The sequence below is a fragment of the Cynocephalus volans genome, chromosome 2 (genome assembly GCF_027409185.1).
Source record: "Cynocephalus volans isolate mCynVol1 chromosome 2, mCynVol1.pri, whole genome shotgun sequence".
Lineage (NCBI taxonomy): Eukaryota > Metazoa > Chordata > Mammalia > Dermoptera > Cynocephalidae > Cynocephalus > Cynocephalus volans.
The window spans coordinates 193,209,552-193,226,899 of NC_084461.1; the positions used below are offsets into that span (position 1 = coordinate 193,209,552).

Here is a 17,348-nt window from a genome sequence, read left to right on the forward strand (position 1 = left end):
ACCTCTCAACACTCTCTTTAAGTCTCTCTTTCAGACAGCAATCCTCTCCTAGACCTACAAGAGAGCCTAGAGCTGGGAACCTCCTCACTCCCACGGCCTGGAGAGGAGAAGAGTTTAAAGAGAGCCTGCTCTGATTGCCAGGACTATAGTCAGAGGAAAGGTGCTCCTGACATTCTAAATAGGAAGAGAAACTGTAAATTCATTCCTATAAAATTGCTGCCATAAATAGCATTTGAGTTATGTAACACACCTAATTAAGTACAATACAAGGTAAATAGACTTAACCACCATTTGCAGCAACAGAAGTCAAGGGAGATTTTTTTGTGAAAACAAACTTACAAGTTACCTTTTTCTAATATTTTAGAATGCTGGAGACCACCTACATGTAATATTCTAAACCTCAGAACAAAACTGAAACACTATTCTTATTCAACATGACTAATATAAAAAATACAGATTTGTGGGAGGGCTTTCCTTCCTTCTACAAGGGCTAAACTATATTTTTAGATACTGCCACATTATTAAACAGAAAATAGAAATTGGACAGTAGTTGAGTTCTCTCTGTTTAAAATATAGTAAGAGTTGTGACACGCAAATATAGTAAGGGTTTAAAATAAGGGTTGTGACTAAAACATGATTTAGTATTTAAGAAAAATATATTTTTTAAGTACTATTTCTGACATTCCCTGAGACAAATCTCAAAATGTTAATAGAACTGCTATTTAAGGTTCACAGAGCACTCCAAAGCTGCCAAGGAATTAATAGCTTAAACTACCAAATAAGAGCCATAGTTCAATTCCCAGTCTCATCCAGTCATAGCTCATAACTGGTACAGCAGAATCACCCAGCACACTAATGACACACCATGCAACTGTGACTCATACACACAAATGAAAAGTTGTAACATCCAAAGATGAATTACAAGTTTTTCTTCTCAAACATGGCTTATTTATGAGGAAAGACACAAGAAGAACAATTTAATCCTCTGCTCTCTCAAAAAAAATACAAAAAGTACAAATACAACATAACTGCTATACTTTAAACAAGTCACTTCACCATTCCAACTTCCTGGTCAACTGCTAGGGTAACTCTATAACTCTAGTTATAATTTACTAGAGGTCTCTTCTAGTAAGAACATTGTCTAGTCATCCAAAGTGCTTTCCTTAAAAGGTACTCAAAATTATTTTTCATACCTCCTTCCCTCCGTATTTCCACCAAGTTTACAGAAGAAGAAACTAAGGCACAGAACCATTATGTGACCAAGGTGATCTGGCTAGTCACTAGTAAAAATTTTTAATACAACTCAAGTTTCCCTATTACCACTTCATTGTCCATTCTACTGGGCTCATGTAAAGTAATCTTACAACTGAAGGTTGAACAAAGCCCTCTTGTACAGCTTAAAGAATAAAAATTAAGGAATTCTGGATCAAACTCCAAACAAAATTCCCAAGAGGTTCCAAAACCTATAGGTTGCCTACCACACTATAGAAAATAAATACTAACTGAATTCTTATTCCTTTGAGGTATAAGAACACATCTCTTGATCAGTTGGAATTGTTTAATACAGTATTTTTAGAATTCATCTAAAATATTACCAAGGCACAGTACATACAGCCTAGATAATCACAGAGCTAAGCATCTAAATAAGTTCAAATAAAAACAGCATACTTGTGATCTGGACACAAAAGAGCAATGAGAATTCCCTTGGGGAATGGAGAAAAGAATAGCTGTCCAGCATTCTTTCATTTAATAAATAGTTAATGAGCAACTAACTACGAAGAGAATGCAATGATGATTTCGACAGGGTCACTGGCTTACTACAGAAGCTCATCTGCTTATCAGAGGGGTACATAGAAGGAGGCACATATCAGGAGCCAAAGTGACTAGTTCTGCCTGTGAGAGTCAGGGAAAGCTTCACAGAGAAAGTGACATTTGAACTAGTATTTAAAAGATGAGTAGGATTGTGCCAGGCATATATGCATACATAAAAACCAGTAGCTGGTTCCAAATGTTCCAGAATTAGATATATGTATGTTTTTCCTTATTTCTCCTTAAGACATTAAAAGTCAATTGTAAGAATTGTCGACACAAAATTTTGTCATACCAATTATACTCTTTTGAATACTTTATTTATGAGCTCTCAAATTAGGCTCAGATGGATTTAATCATCTTTCCTATTTAATGAAATAATCTGGAAATATGAGGAAACTTCATGTATCTTACTCAGAAATACTTCCTCATAAACTTATGAATGTTCTTTGGGGGAGGGAAAATGATCACAATAATTTTCATTCATTTTAATATACTTTTAGATTATCAACTTTTGAAATTTCCACTTAATATAAAATTCTGTTCACAATTGTTTTATTTGAAAAAAATATTTTCCTCAAATTTAATTAATATCAAATAAATGTCTTAAATATATCCAATTCATGCATTGATTTAATACAAACTTAAGACAAACTATTACAGCAAAAAGATCTAATGAAGTTTCAAAAAGAAGAAATATTTACCTGCAAGTTTCTTTATCCTCTCCTATCCTTTTTTTGAAGTTAAAGCCACAAATTTAAACTATGCAAAATAAAAGCACAAATGAAATGTTAATATGATCAACTCAGGAGGTTACTTTAACAGTAATGGAATTTCACTATACTAAAAAAAGTACAAAATGTAGAAAGCTGTCAGCCAGGGCTCTGTGCTATTTCACAGTAGTGGAAATACAGTTTTAATAAGATTCTAGCACAATTTATCCAGAATGAGAAAATAAACATTCAGAAATATACATAATAAAACAGAGTATGAAGATGCCAATAAAATTAAAATTTTCCCTTGAACAAAATTAAGTCTCTTAACTGTCACCTAGAAAGGGGGGGGAGGGAAGTCATCTTTTTTTTTGGACTAGAATCCAAATATATTCTAAAAAAACATTTTATTAGCTTAAAAAAGAAAAACAACTCTACCCTAACAAATATAACTAAAACATGCTAAAATAAATGTAAGTAAAACAGGCATTCCTAAAGGACTATTATAGCTAACTTATGAAGATAGAATTTATTCTATACTACAGGTTATCTTAAAAGTTATGTAATGAAACAATGTAATAGAGTAGGGGAACTGTCTCTGAAATAAACATACCAATTGGAACATTATAACAGAATTTAAAACTATCTTTATATCAACTAAAGGACAGAAAACTGCTGATGTAGACAAGTGACTTTATACTAAACAAAAATTGGGCAAGTATATATATTTCATTCATGCAAATTAGTCTGAATTTACAATTCATCCTTTATGTTAATATTTACCAAGATTAATGGAATATCATCTCCTGTATGTAATGATGTGAATTCCCCCAACAGAATGAAGCTAACACCTTCAAATCTTTCAAATAAACAATGAAAGCATATACTATAAAGGGAAATTATCTGAATGGCATCAGAAAGAAATTAAATGACTCAAGAGGGGAGAAAAGTCCTAAATTCCAAGAACACTACATTACAGATACTGATTCACTAATTCCAAAACTCTCAGCAAATCCTATGAAACAAATGTGTGTGCTTTTTCTTTTTTTTTTTTTTTTTTTACTATACCCTAACGGGCACATATTTAGGCTACCTAATTCTCTCACTTTGCAATGTGGTAAATGCAATTTCTCAAAACAATAATAGACATGTTTATAAAATGACAAAATAGAAATTCTGGTAGCCAACAATATACAATAACAATAGTTTGTAAACCAGATTTGTGCACAATGCATCTTAAATAAATGACACTAATGGTAATGTTACAGAAATCTTTTTTCTCTGGTTGCAATGCACAGTTCAATAATAATAATAATACCTAATATTCAACCACAGTACTAATTCTCATAAGCTTTATCTGATTGCTGTCACTGGCTAGCTCCTATGAAATAAATGTATTATCCACTTTCAGAAAAAAAATAAATCAGTACTTCTACTACTAGTTTAAAGGAGTGTAACAATATTACTATTATTTTCTTTTATGAAAAATAAGTCAAATGTCTCAGTCTTTGATCAAACTTAATAGTTGAATTAACTGTTCATAAAAAACAACCAGAAAATCTCATTATTATTTACATTGAGGTAAGAGTTTCATCTTAATTTTAAATAATTTGACAAATATAACTAAAGAATAGACCTATCTTTGAAAATGTTTATCACAATTTATAGCATATAGTACAAACTGGTAACAGAGCATCTTCTTTATCGTAATCTCAAGAGTAGGGGAGACCTCAAAGTGTCTGATGAATCCAATTAACTAGGCTAAATTAGCCAGTGAACAAAAAAGATCAATTTCTCCATAACTAATTAATATAATCCACTACCATAACTTCATGTTATTTAAAGGAATGCTTTATGAGATTTTTTTTCCAAATGAATACCTAATACATTCATGAAAAATTAACCAAACCATTCCAATTTCTGTGATAAGCTATATAAGCACCCAGCATTAACTCAATAAACACTTATTGTACTAAATGCACCCCCTCTTGCCCATTCTCCTCACAAAGAAAAAGAAACACAGGCCCAACCTAACTTCTTCCCAATGGGTACATCAAGCAATAACGCAGCAAAATATTTGCAGCACACCGGTCTTAGGTATATTGTTTTCCCTTTAAAATTATGAACTCATCACACGTACAAATGCCTCTTTTAAATGGTCCAGTAAACTGCTACACTATGCCTTAAATTGCTGTCTATTATGTACTTAAAAATATTTACTAGCAATTGGAGGTTAATATGGCAACTATTACCGGGTAGCAATTATTGCTATTAAAAATATATAAATACTGTAAAACCATGCGTTACTAACAACAAAATGCTAAACAGAAAACACACATTAGCAAATTATAAATATTTTCATTAGAGAAAATGAACCATCATGAAAAAAGATAACCTTAAATGTAAATATTAAAATTGCAAATTGAGACCAGAAAATACACTGTGTATAGTATTTTGTCACTTTAGAAAACTAATCATTCACTTTTCCTCATTTTCATTTGCTAGTCCTCCCCATTTGGCTCTAGCTCAAAAGAAAAGATTTCAAAGTTTCTACATTTACAACCGTCTTCCCTTTCTACAAAAAAATAAATCTCCTAAGACAAAAAGAAATTAGGTCAACAACAGATTACCTTAAAAGCTTCAAATATAGAATTAATAGTCCTCAATAGGAATTAAGTACTAATGTATATACATGGGTTTCGATTCACAGTAAGAATTTGATATCATCACCCAATTATCTGTAGTCAGGAAGATTCTAAGCAAATAAAACAACATGAATGTGGAGCAAACATACCTAAGAATTCAAAATCATTCCCTCGTGTCAAACAGTACATACTTAAACCTCATTAAAGGGCATAAAACCGCTGTCTCTATATTATCTCAACATGGAAATGAAAAGATATACTTAACATATGGAAATTATAATATGTCTTCTCACAAGGGCAAGCTCACATACCATAGGTGCACTGTTACACTTTCCAAAAAGGCAGGTTTAACACACTTAACTGAATTATAACTGAGTGAATATATAATAAGAATCACCTAGAAATGTGATGGACAGCATGAGAAAACAGTTTTGAGTCACAAAGGCACAGCAGCCAGGCATGCATTTAATGCAGTAGCTACAAATCTCACAGCAGTGAGAATAAGAAACACATAGAATGATCCATATCATATATATACACAATGGCATTTTTCACAGGTTAGGAAAGGGGAATGGAGGTTGAGAAGAAAACTTAGGAAATTTGATGCTGCATTATGCAGTAGAAAATCAGAAAACAAAATAAGTAAAAGACTAGCAAAAATTTTAAGGCACCTGATTACATAATCAAATTTTGCTAAGCCATAATGAACACAAGGTAACAGAAAGTTAATGGATCATTACTGTGGTACAGAACTTTAATCTCTAGTTTAAATTTCAATCCACATAATAGAGTATCTAGGTAAATTCTCTATAAGCAATACTCTTCTCTGCTTAAAAAAAAAAAAAAAAACTGAAGACCAGGAGAAAAAAATAAGTACTATTGTTAAACACATAAAGAGTTCTTATTTTATACACTTTCTTTTGAACAAGTGATGATTATACCCCCTCTGGAATTAACTAGTCTTTATATTGTACTTTAGGCAACATATTTTTAATATTTTAGGTTGCTGATGTATATGATTTTCAAGAAAAATTCTTAATTTGGAACCAGAAAATGTATAATAGTCAGCAGTTTAACCGATTCAGAACTTAAAAAAAAAAAAAAAAAAACCTAAGCATTTCTGAAGTTATGCCTTTCAAAGTTGCTACCTAAAGAGTAATTCCTACATATATATATAAAAATCAATTCCTTGGTTTAAAGAGGTTTAAGGGAGAAATACCCAAAACACAAATCTTTTGTCAGTCAAAATCAAAGTACAGAAACCCTCTCCTACAAAATTGTTTGTTTCTCCAAAAGAATCTCAAGCATCTTATCTCTATAACATTATCATCCTTACTTAAGCTTAAAAAAAAAAAAAAAAGGTAAAAGAAATGATATGTCCTAAAGACAGTCTATACACATACTTTCATTTGCCTACCAAATATACTGTATATAAATTAGCCACATACACACAAGCCATACCAGTCAGCATGATATCAGGTAATTTGGAAGAACTCTCCTCACTGATATTGGTCTACTTGGTTATTTTAATTACCTGTAAAAGTGTCAATGTGGTCACCAGCCGACAAACAAAAATCATTTTAAATACCCCTTAATCAATATGTTTTCTAATCTATGAGAGTCTCTGAACCTGACTGATACCTAGACGACAGATTGAGGGGATTAAAAGAAGAAGCAAAATGAGTTTTATTCCCACATATCAAAAGATCAAGGGAAAATTACCACAAAACTGATAGGAAAAATCACAGTTTATAATTGAATTTTAAGATTAAATATCTGGATTAAAATGATGAATAAATTTTAACCTTATCTTACTACAGTGGAAGCAATGACACTATATCAGTCACTGTAGGTAAAAATCACGTGTTGATTTTATCTGCATAAATACTGTAACATGCTTAATAAATAACACTTTCACTTGAAAAGTTGGCAAGAATTTGTACTTCTCCACTAGCCTCAAAGAAAAAAAAGCTTCTATGCCACCCATAATTAAATGTACCTAATTACAATTTGAACACTAAATTATTTATTCAGTGTAAACAAGGATTAAGAGGAAATAATGCTTCTATTTCCAAAATTCATACTTTCCAAAAGGCAGTCCCCCCTCCCAAAATAGGATATACAACTTAAAATAAGTTGGTTTTTTTTTAAAAAGCTAAATTAAATAAACTGTTCAGCCAATTTTCCAATTATATTCTACGCTTGAAACATAATTGCCTTACATCTGTTTACAAATCTTTGCTCAATATTTAAACAAATTCGTACTCTCCCGGGCACATAGCTATACATACAGTAACTCATGCACAAAGCACATATTTAAAGACCACGCACTGCAATTATTAGCCTAAACGCCAGGTTTAACAACGAGAATGTTTTCAGAGCTAGGTAATACGACCCAATAAAAAGCAAAGATGGCATTTACCACCAAATGTCACTGCCACCGCCAGGAAAGAGGTGCTGGAGCCCTATACATTTTTAATTTCGATGAATCTAGACGCCGTCGTCGGGTGCCAGGCTTCCACGAGAACAATTGACACCCTAACTGCTTCAAGATTAAGGCAGACGATTCAAATCCGAAGGAAAAGTTGTCAATTATCAGAGAGAGAGCGCGAGAGAGGCAAAGGCAGATAAAAGCGATGTTATCAAACTGCCCAGCTTGTTGCTTTTTGTGTGTGTGGATTCGTTGTGAGGATAGAGAAAACAATTTTTAAAAGACACAGGAGGAGAGAAAGAAGAAAAAGCTCTCCACCTTCCCCGGCTCGGTGAAATGGCTTTAAGGCTCTCCAGCGTAGTAAGCCCCGAGAGGCAGGCTGCTGTCGATGTTTACAATCGCAGGAGCTTTGGATGCAAGAGTCCTTTACTGACACAATCGCATTCAATCGACTGTTTTCGGGCGAAATTGCAGGTGTCATTATGGAATTTTTTTTAAAAAATTCAAAAGGCGGGCGGGCGGACAGTCGATCCGACAAGGGGGAAAAGGCTGCTGATCGCAGGCGCGGGCAGCACAAGGCAAGCTTTCCACAGTTAGGAAAAAAGGGGGAAAGGGGAGGGGAAGGGGGGTGTGATGGCAATAGAGGGTGGGCGTTTGAAGTGCGACCCAGAATCCGCAGCTTTGAGACTTCCACATGCAAATTCCACGCCGAGCGCTGCGCTCACAAATGATTTTTAAAGAGCCAAATAAACACTGGATGGGATCCAAGGCGAGGGATAGACGATCCAAAAGGGGGAGAATCGGCGAGAGGCGAACGGCTGGGAGAGGCGAGGGAGGGGCGAAGTCGCGGCGGCGGGAGGAGAAAGTTGGTCCGCGGCGGAGGTCGGGGACCCCCCCCGCCCGGCACAGCCCCCTCCCCGCAGCCCGGCTACTCACCAGCGAGAAGAGGTTGGAGTGACAATCCTCCAGGCTCGCCCCGTTCGCCACCCAGTTCGCTGCCGCAGTCATGATCCTCCGCGAGCCCGGCCGCCAGAGAGGGGCATGTCGGAGCGAGGCGTCCGAGGCGAGGCCGGGCCGGGCAGCGGCGCCTCGCCGGGGAGCGCGGGACGGCCGGGCAGCAGCAGCCGCCGCCGCCGCCGCCGGGGGAGGGCGGGAGAGCCGGCGGCCGGGAGGGAGGCGCCGCGGCGACGCCGCGCCGGGGGCGGCAGGCCCGGGCCAGCGGGGGGGTTCGCGGCGGCCGCGAGGCTCCTTCCTGCTCGGGCGGCGGCGGCGGCTTCGGCGGCGGCGGGGGGCGCTGTCCGCACGGCCCGGCGCCCTCCCCGCCTCTCAGGGCCGCCGCTGCCTCCCGGGCCGGCGCTGCGGGCGGGCCGCCGCCTCCGCCTTCCCTGTTCCTCAGCCGCCGCCGCCGCTGCCGCCGCCTTGTTTATCTCCAGCCACCGACTCCCCCTCGGCCCCCGCCGGCGCGTGTGGGGAGGCGAGCCCCGGAGCCGCCGCCGCCGCCGCCGCCTCGGAGCCGCCGCCGCCGCGGAGCGCGAACTCGCGAAGGGGGGGGTGCGGACGAAGCCAGCGGGCGACCCCGGCAGCCGAGCGACGTCCCCTCCTTCCTCTTCCTCCCCCACCCCCCCCCTCCTCCCCAGTCAGCCTCGCTTCTCCTCCCTCCCCGGGCTCGCTCACTCTGACAGCAATGGCGGCCGCCGACCGCGGCTCGGCCCGCCATTGGCTGGTGCCGCGTCACGTGACGGGCGCCGGCCGCGCGGGGGGGGGCGGGGGAGGGGCCCGGAGCGGTGGCTGTGGCGGCGGCTCGCGGGAGGCGCTGCTGAGCCGAACGCCGCCGGATTCTCCGGCGGGGAAGAGGGAGGGAGGGAGACGGAGAGAGAGAGAGAAAGAAGTGCAGGCGGCCGGACTCCCCGGCGGGTTAAGGACTGCGGGTCCGAGGCTGCTCTGGCCTGTCCGCGTGGGCGCCCCGCCCCCTCACGGTGTCATAGATCTTTGCGGGGAGCTACCGTGAGCCCCGGGCACGCCCGTGGCGGCCGCAGCAGAGGGCGCGGGGCCTCTCGCTAGTGCCCCGAGCGCACCGGGCCGGCTGGCGCGTCAGGGACCCGCTGTGGGCCAGGCTGCAGGTCCAAGTGCTCCAGGGAGTGTCTTACTGAAGGCTTTCGCCGTCGTCCGCTTTTTACAGAGGAAAGAACTGAAGCACAAAGAGATTAAGTCACTTGCTCCAGGTCTCAAACCTGAGGAGTCGGGATTCGAACCCTGACACTCATGTATAGTGAAACCCAGCTCTTGTACTACTAGGTTTATAAGCTTCGTCCAGGGATATTCACTGGTGCCATTTAGTGAGCGCTTACTATGTTCCAGATACTATGCATTTAATACAGAAATGCTTTTTGAGCCCTTATTCCTAGTTGCTGTGTGCATTCATTCATTCATTCATTGCATAAATGTTTCCTGAGCTCTTGCTATATGCCAGGATCCGTTATAACTGCCAGGCACTGTGTTGGGAGCAGAGCCTTCCTGTTGGCTCCATTTATTAAATAATCAACATTTCCTGAGAGTACCAAGTCTGGGTGTCAGGAGCAGTTCTGGTATGAGGAGGCTCTCTTCCAGCCCTCAAGGCATTTGTTCCCTGAAAAGGTGGGGAAGAGAAAACTTCTTCACTAGTATGCCTCTGAACATGGAAGAGCCTGCTGTTTCAGGTGGATTAGACTAGAAGAGAGGATGAGAAGAAAATAGGGGAAATATGGGCGCTTAATAAAAGGAAAAAAGTCTTAGACATAGGAACTGAGCTTCCAAACTACCACAAATACTGCTAAAGCAAAAACACATGAGCAGCATGTTATAATATGTATTATCATGGCGAACACTATGTTATGACGAATGTACATACATTATTTCACATAGCCCTCCAAACAACGACGTAGATACTGTTATTACTCTTACACTGTAAAAAGGCAAAGTTCAGAGGTGTGCAGTGGCATCTCTAAGTTCTCACAGTTAGTGACTGGCTCAAGACCAGGTCTATCTGACCCCAGAGTCCAAACATGAATTCAGGAGGCTCCATGGAAGGATGCCTCTAGCTGGCTCTGCTATCCCTGGTAATGTTGCCTTGACCAACATAATTTAACTCTCTGAGCCTCATTTCCTCACCTATCAAAAAGGCATCTTAATTGTTGACCCACTGACCTCAAAACAATTTTGTGGATTTCTTTTGAGATACTATTAACGAAAGTGTTGGGGGGAGGGGCACGCTTTATCAGCATTCATGGTGTTACTTAGGCCTGAGCAATCATACCGTGTCATGGTCCATTTCATCCAGATGCAATGTATGTGCATCCCAGGGGGCCTTCATCCTACACACCTGATCACCAACTTCTCATTCTTCTGCAAGTTTAGGTTTAACCAAAAAAAAGGGAGGGGGTGGTAAGGGAGGAATTGGTAAAGAGCCACAAAAAACGATTACATTGGATAGTGATGAATATAGTAATTATCCTGATTTGAGCATCACATATTGCACACAGGTAATGATATTCAACTCCGTACCCCACAGATATGTGCAATCAACTATGTTACAATAAAAATAAAGAAAGAAAAACAAAACTCCCAGCAAAACCTAATAGAGAAACAGGCAAGGGACATGGACAGTTTACAGAATAGGTAAAATCAACCTCTTTTTTTTTTTTTTTTAAAGATGACTGGTATGGGGATCTTAACCCTTGATTTGGTGTTGTCAGCACCATGCTCACCCAATAAGCTAACCGGCCTTCCCTATGTGGGATCTGAACCCATGGCCTTGGTGTTATCAGCACCACACTCTCTCAAGTGAGCCACAGGCCAGCCCAAGATCAACTTCTCATTGCTGTGGACCGAATATGTATCTCTCCCTAATCACCACTGTAATGATGTTTGGAGATGATGCCTTTGTGAGGTAATTAGCATGAGGGTAGAGCCCTGATGATGGGATTAGCACCCTTATAAGAAGTAACACAAGAAAGCTTGCATATCCTGTTTCTCTACTAAGAAGTGGGCCTTCACCAGGAACCGAATCAGCCAGCATGTTGATTTTGAACTTCCCAGCCTCCAGAACAGTGTGAAATAAATTTCTGTTGTTTAAGTCACCCAGTCTATGGTAATTTGTTATAGCAGTTTGAGCAGATTAAGACACTCATCATAAGAAAAACAAAAAATAAACCCATAATAAGTACTGACAATATTTTAAAAGCTTAGACAAATGGGGTAAGAAACAGGCCTGTTTCTCATACACTATCAGTGGGAATATAAATTAACACCACAGCTTCGGATGTCCATTTGACAAGATTCAAAATTTATAATGCACATACCTTTTGATCCAGCAATTCTACTTCTAGAAGTTTATCCTCCAGAGATACTAGTACAGATGTATAAACACATGTAGTGCAAGCATATGAACTGTAGCACTGTGTGTAGGGCAAAAACAAAACAACCTGCATGTCCATCATGTGGGGAATAATTAACAATATCATTTAATCCTATGCAGCCATTAAAAATAATTAGTTAGTGCTACATGTACTAAGAATAATCATCTTAAAAATAGATTAGTAATTGAGATATCTCTGGAGGTTAACAAGACACTACTAGTAATGTTAGTTACCTCTAATGAAGAGAATTGGGGAACTGGGAGTTGGGGTGGAAAGATAAATTTTCACTGTACTGTTTTCATCTTCTTTTTTCCTTTTTTTTTTTTTTTTTACCAAATGCATATATTACTTATTCGATGCATTAAGTTATAAACAACAAAAGTCAATCAATAAGTAAAATTGAAAACAGAGTAATGAACCATGGCACCATAAAAGTAAATTAAAAAGCAAATAAAACAAGATTAAAAAAGAAAAATCAAGGAGATTTCCTTGGCTGTCAAATCCAAGGCCACAAAGTGGAAGAGAAAAGTCTACAAGTGCTGTGTGTGATTACCCTAACAACATAAATACAGAAGGAGATCTCAGGGGAACTGGGTTCTAGTCTCAGAAGCACTACTGAGCAGCCTGTTATCTTGGACAAGTCACTCAACCTCTCTGGGCCTCAGTTTCTTCATGTGTGAAAACAGCAGCTCAGGTGATCCTTCAGGTCATTTCTAGCAAGGAAATTCTTTGACTTTCTGCACAGTTGAGATTACTGATAAAGATCTGCAGAATTCTTACTCAATAGAGAAAGAAATGGGAGTTGATAGAAAACCTCAGGAGATAAGACTAAAACAAAACAAAAGAAAAACCATCAACTGTCTAGTAGGAAGTAGCAAGGAACCTGGCACGAGGAGTCTGAGTCCAATTCCCTAGATGCGAGGCCCCTCATAAGCATCCTCATGACTTAGTTTCCGCATTTATGAGAATGCCTGCTGCCCAGAAGGCAACAGAAGTTGCACTCTGCACAGGTTTCAGGTCTTATTTTGAGAACGACAGGTTAGTTCCCTTTCATGATTACAAATGTAATGGCAGAGAGAAAATGGAAGCAAAAATATGACCAGAGGAGGAACCATCTATTAGAATGACCACAGGAAGCTGCCACAGCCGCAAGATTGGAGCATTTTGTAGGAGTTAAGAATATCGCTTCAGAGTAAGACACACCTGGGTTCCAATCCCTGCTCTGTCGTGCTCTAGCTGTGCAGGCTTAAGCAGGTCATTTAACCCCTGAGACCCCCATTTCTCCCTGTGCATTGACCTCCCAGAGTGATAACTCAGAGAAAGTTCTTAGCACAGTGCCTGGCTTCAAAGGCAGAGATCAATAAATTATAACAATCACAGTCACTTGTCCATCTTTGTACAAGGAAAATGTCACCCAGTCATATCACTCGAAGTTTTTTTCCCTTTAACCTAAACTTTATTGGATTTATTTTATTTCATGTAACAAAAGTATAGAATGCCAGCTATAGCAAGTCAAACAGTATACAAGCATACCAAGAAAAAGGGAATACTCTTCTCTCTACCTCACTGAGATAACCAAACTTAACACATTCTTGTGGATCGTTACTCTCCCTCCCCTGTACTCATACCAACCAACACAACTTGACACATTTCTAAGAGATGTTTTTTTTATGGAAATGGGATTATGTCATATCTATTACTTAGCGATCTGCTTTTTTCACTTAACAATTGACCGCAAATATACCTTTAGGCCTATATATATCTGCATCTAACTCATTCTTTTATTAGTTGTGTAATGTTTCATAGAACATCTGTGCCGTAATTTATCCAATTATTCTCCTATTCCTGAACATTCAGGTGGTTTCTAGTTCTTTCCTATTCTAAATAAGGGTGCAGTAAATATCCTTATCCATACATTCTTCTGTACTGACACTTTTATTTCTGTAAAATAAAGTCCCCAAAATAGGATTGCTTTTTTATTGTTAATAAATGTGTATTTTTATTGTTAATAAATACAGCCAGAAGACTTTCCCCAAAGGTTGTAACAATTTGCACTCCCTTGAGCAATACAGGAAGAATATACACTTCCTCACAATGTTGCCAGCATTTGGATGTTGACAATCTTTTTAAATTTTTGCCAGCCTGATGGGTGAAAGATGGTGTTATTGTTTGAATTTTCTTTCCCAACTCTAGTGAGGTTGATCTTCTCTTGGGTGTTCGACCATCTGCATTTCCTCTTGAGTTGTTTGCTGTTCAAGTCAGCAGCTTAGAAGATAAGAAAACCAAATGCAGTTCCAATGAGACCAATAAGGGGCTTGGCACGATGACAAACACCAATCTTCAGTTGCTCTCACCTGGCACGGACAAGGTAATTCATTCCATAATTTCATAAAGATTTTCTGGACACTTCCATGAGGCAGGACTGTACTTTTCATTCCTTCGCTTTCATAATTCAATTTTTAGGTTGATGTTTTAAGTTCCCTTTGAGAGAAGGGTCTTATACCAATCAAGCTACGCTGCCTTGGGCAATAACAGCTTTGCTCATAAACCACTAAGGATTTCCTAATTGTTCCAACCTCTCCCCTAAGACAGTACAGAGGATGAAGTAAAAACAACAGCAGTTGTTGCCAGCTTGGAGCAGCAGTCCTTGCGCATCAGTGATTGAGAGGTGAGTAAGGGCAAGAGCTTTAGAGTTGGACCAGACTTAGTTCAAATCCCAGCTCTTCCACTTACTCTCTTGACTGCTATGGGCCATGATGAAACCTCTCTGTACCTCAGTTTCCTCATCCCTAAAGCAAGGTTATACTTGTATCTGCCTCCTAGAAATATTGTCAGCATTTAGTGAGTTACTGCACACAAAGCACTCAGCATCTGTCTGACACCTAGTAGGTGTTCAATAAATATCAGCTATTATTATTAAGACATAGGGCTCCTTTCTACAAATTGTAGGAGGAGATTGAAGTCCAAGAAACATCACCAAAGAAATAATTTATGCAATGATTTGAATTGTAAAAATTTCAATGAGCTTAAATTAACTGGATTCACTGGCATTTATCAACACATAAGAAGGACTCTCTCACTTCAGATAACACTGATTTTAGTAGCCCACAATGAATTGCCTTCAAATAGCCCATAATAAGGAATAAAGAAGTGTGTGAACAGTGTTCCCTGATATTTTTCTTTGACTACACTGCTGTTTGACTAAAAGAAGGTGACTATATTCATAATTTTTCAGCCTCCACTAAGTTTCCTACGTATCACAGGCTATGACCATAGTAGGTGATGGAATGTGTCACCTGAAACTAAATTCTGTTTCTTTTGGACAGACATATAGACACACACCAACCTGAATAGCTTCAATATACAATGGCCAGCCCAGGTTTTAGTGTGAACAAAATCATTTTTAAGAGAAGAGAGTGTACACAAGGTGAATTCTATAACTTTTCCTCTCCATGGTGTGCAAGTGTGAATTCAATGCTCATGAGAGAAAGGGCCTGCCCAGGTGGCCTGAAGCCAGGCTGCACTCTGGGAGAAGAGATGCCAACTTCTCCAGCAGCTCTGCCAGCACACCTCACCCTTTCTGTTTTCAGTGCTCCGGGCCAGGCCCACGCCTCCAAGCTCCTGGAGGGATTCTGTAAGAAAGACAAATGTCTTTTCACCGGTGGCCTAAATCAGGGACTTCAGCCAAGGTCTGGATGGATGAGAAGGTAACTGATCTGGCCACCCCACCCAGATGCTGCTGCTCTTTGAGAACTGACATCCAGGTCCCGGCATGTTAGACAAAGGCCACCATCCTCCAGGGACCATACCAGGTCCCTCCAAACTGTCTGGCACTTTAAGTCCCCAGGTCAGAGAAGACGTTTCCTGTTTTCAAGCACAGGTGTGTGTCTTCCAGCTGGCTGGGTCCCTGCCCCGGGGCCAGATCTTGCTTTCTACAACAGATCATTTTATTTAAAAGCAACCCTTGGAAGGAGCACAGTCCTTACTCTGGTGACAATTTGGCGGCAATAAAAAATGCCACATGTGAAACTCGAGTCATCCCTTTGTCTTCACTTCACACCAGTGACAGTTTCATTGGTTTCTCTGGTCACCTGGACTGTAAGTTCCCAGCAAGGGTAAGAAACAACTCATCTCTCCTGCTTGGGTCTCAGTTATCCCTTTCTAAAATGGCCTGCCAATCTCTTAGGCTGCTAGTGAGTTATAATCAATTGGCTTTTTAAATTGCATACACAATTTCTCAATTTTCAAATGCGCTGACTGCAATAGTTTGTCGTGGATGGAAACGGAATATGTGTACAGAGTCACGCTGTTGCTGCTGTCAGTACAGATCACTTCCCCAAGGAAATAAATTACATTTCATTCTCTATATATTGTTTACTTTATAGTCTCTTGATCTTACTTTGCTGACTTCTTGTTGTAGATTTTTTGGTAGCTTGCTTCCCACTTAATCACAACAGCTTCTATAAACGTTAGTGAGTAGTGTTATGGGGATTTGCTACCGGCATTTTGCAATGGTTACCAAACATAGAAGCTCCTTCTTTATTCTACCCCCCAACCAAAAAAAAAAAAAAAAAAAAAAAACCCTCAGTAAATATTCTCCTCACTTAAAAAAAAAGGGGGGGGGCCCTTAAAATGATTTTCCAATGAGTAGACTTTATTTCATGTTAACCATGCAATAACTCAAAGCACATTTAGCATTATTCTCTATTTGTGGTTTTATGAGGAGGTCACTGTTTACATAGCATGAGCATCCTGATGAGCCTGTTTATTATAACCTAATCAGTCACTTCTCAAAATTCCAGCAGAAGAAAGGCTTTCTTCTCCCATCTCCTAGTGGAGCTAACCAGCTAAGACATACCCTAAGCCACCCATTAAGCTCCTCCTTCCCATACCATCTCTTCAGGAGGGGGTTGTTTTCCGGACATGTTTAACAAGCTCATTTTATGCCAGACATCTAATCTTCACAACTATCTTATGAGGTAGAGCCTATCCTAGTTCCCATTTTACAGATGAGACAATTGGGGCTCAGAGAGGTGAAGTGACTTGTCTGAGGTCACACACCTTAGAAGTATGAGGCAGGATTTGGGCTTTGGCCACTGTTGCCTTTTACTAAGATGAGGCTACAGAGCTTCTCCATGCTTCAGACACATTCAGCCCTTTGTTCTGAGTTCTCCACCTTCTTTATCAGCCTGGTGTGCTTCCCCCAAATGCCCTATGGTGAAATAATATATTTCTGCCACTTACCAGCCATCTGCTCTTGGATAAGTGGCCTCACTTCTCTGAGCCTCGGTCTTCTCATCCATGATATGGGCATAATTATACTGACCTCACAGGAAAGTCAGTAACAGTAACAAAC

General features: G+C 39.9%; 1 protein-coding gene across 3 annotated transcripts in view; it reads right to left on the reverse strand.

The window, feature by feature from the left end:
- The window catches only part of MED13L (mediator complex subunit 13L), a 296,930-nt gene extending 288,216 nt beyond the window's left edge, over positions 1-8,714 (reverse strand). For all 3 annotated transcript variants that reach the window (XM_063085359.1, XM_063085358.1, XM_063085361.1), the window contains exon 1: positions 8,535-8,714. In XM_063085359.1, coding sequence (XP_062941429.1) covers positions 8,535-8,606 — 72 coding nt within the window. In that variant the 5' untranslated portion in view covers positions 8,607-8,714. The remainder of the gene's footprint in view (positions 1-8,534) is intronic.
- Positions 8,715-17,348: the final 8,634 nt, after the last annotated feature.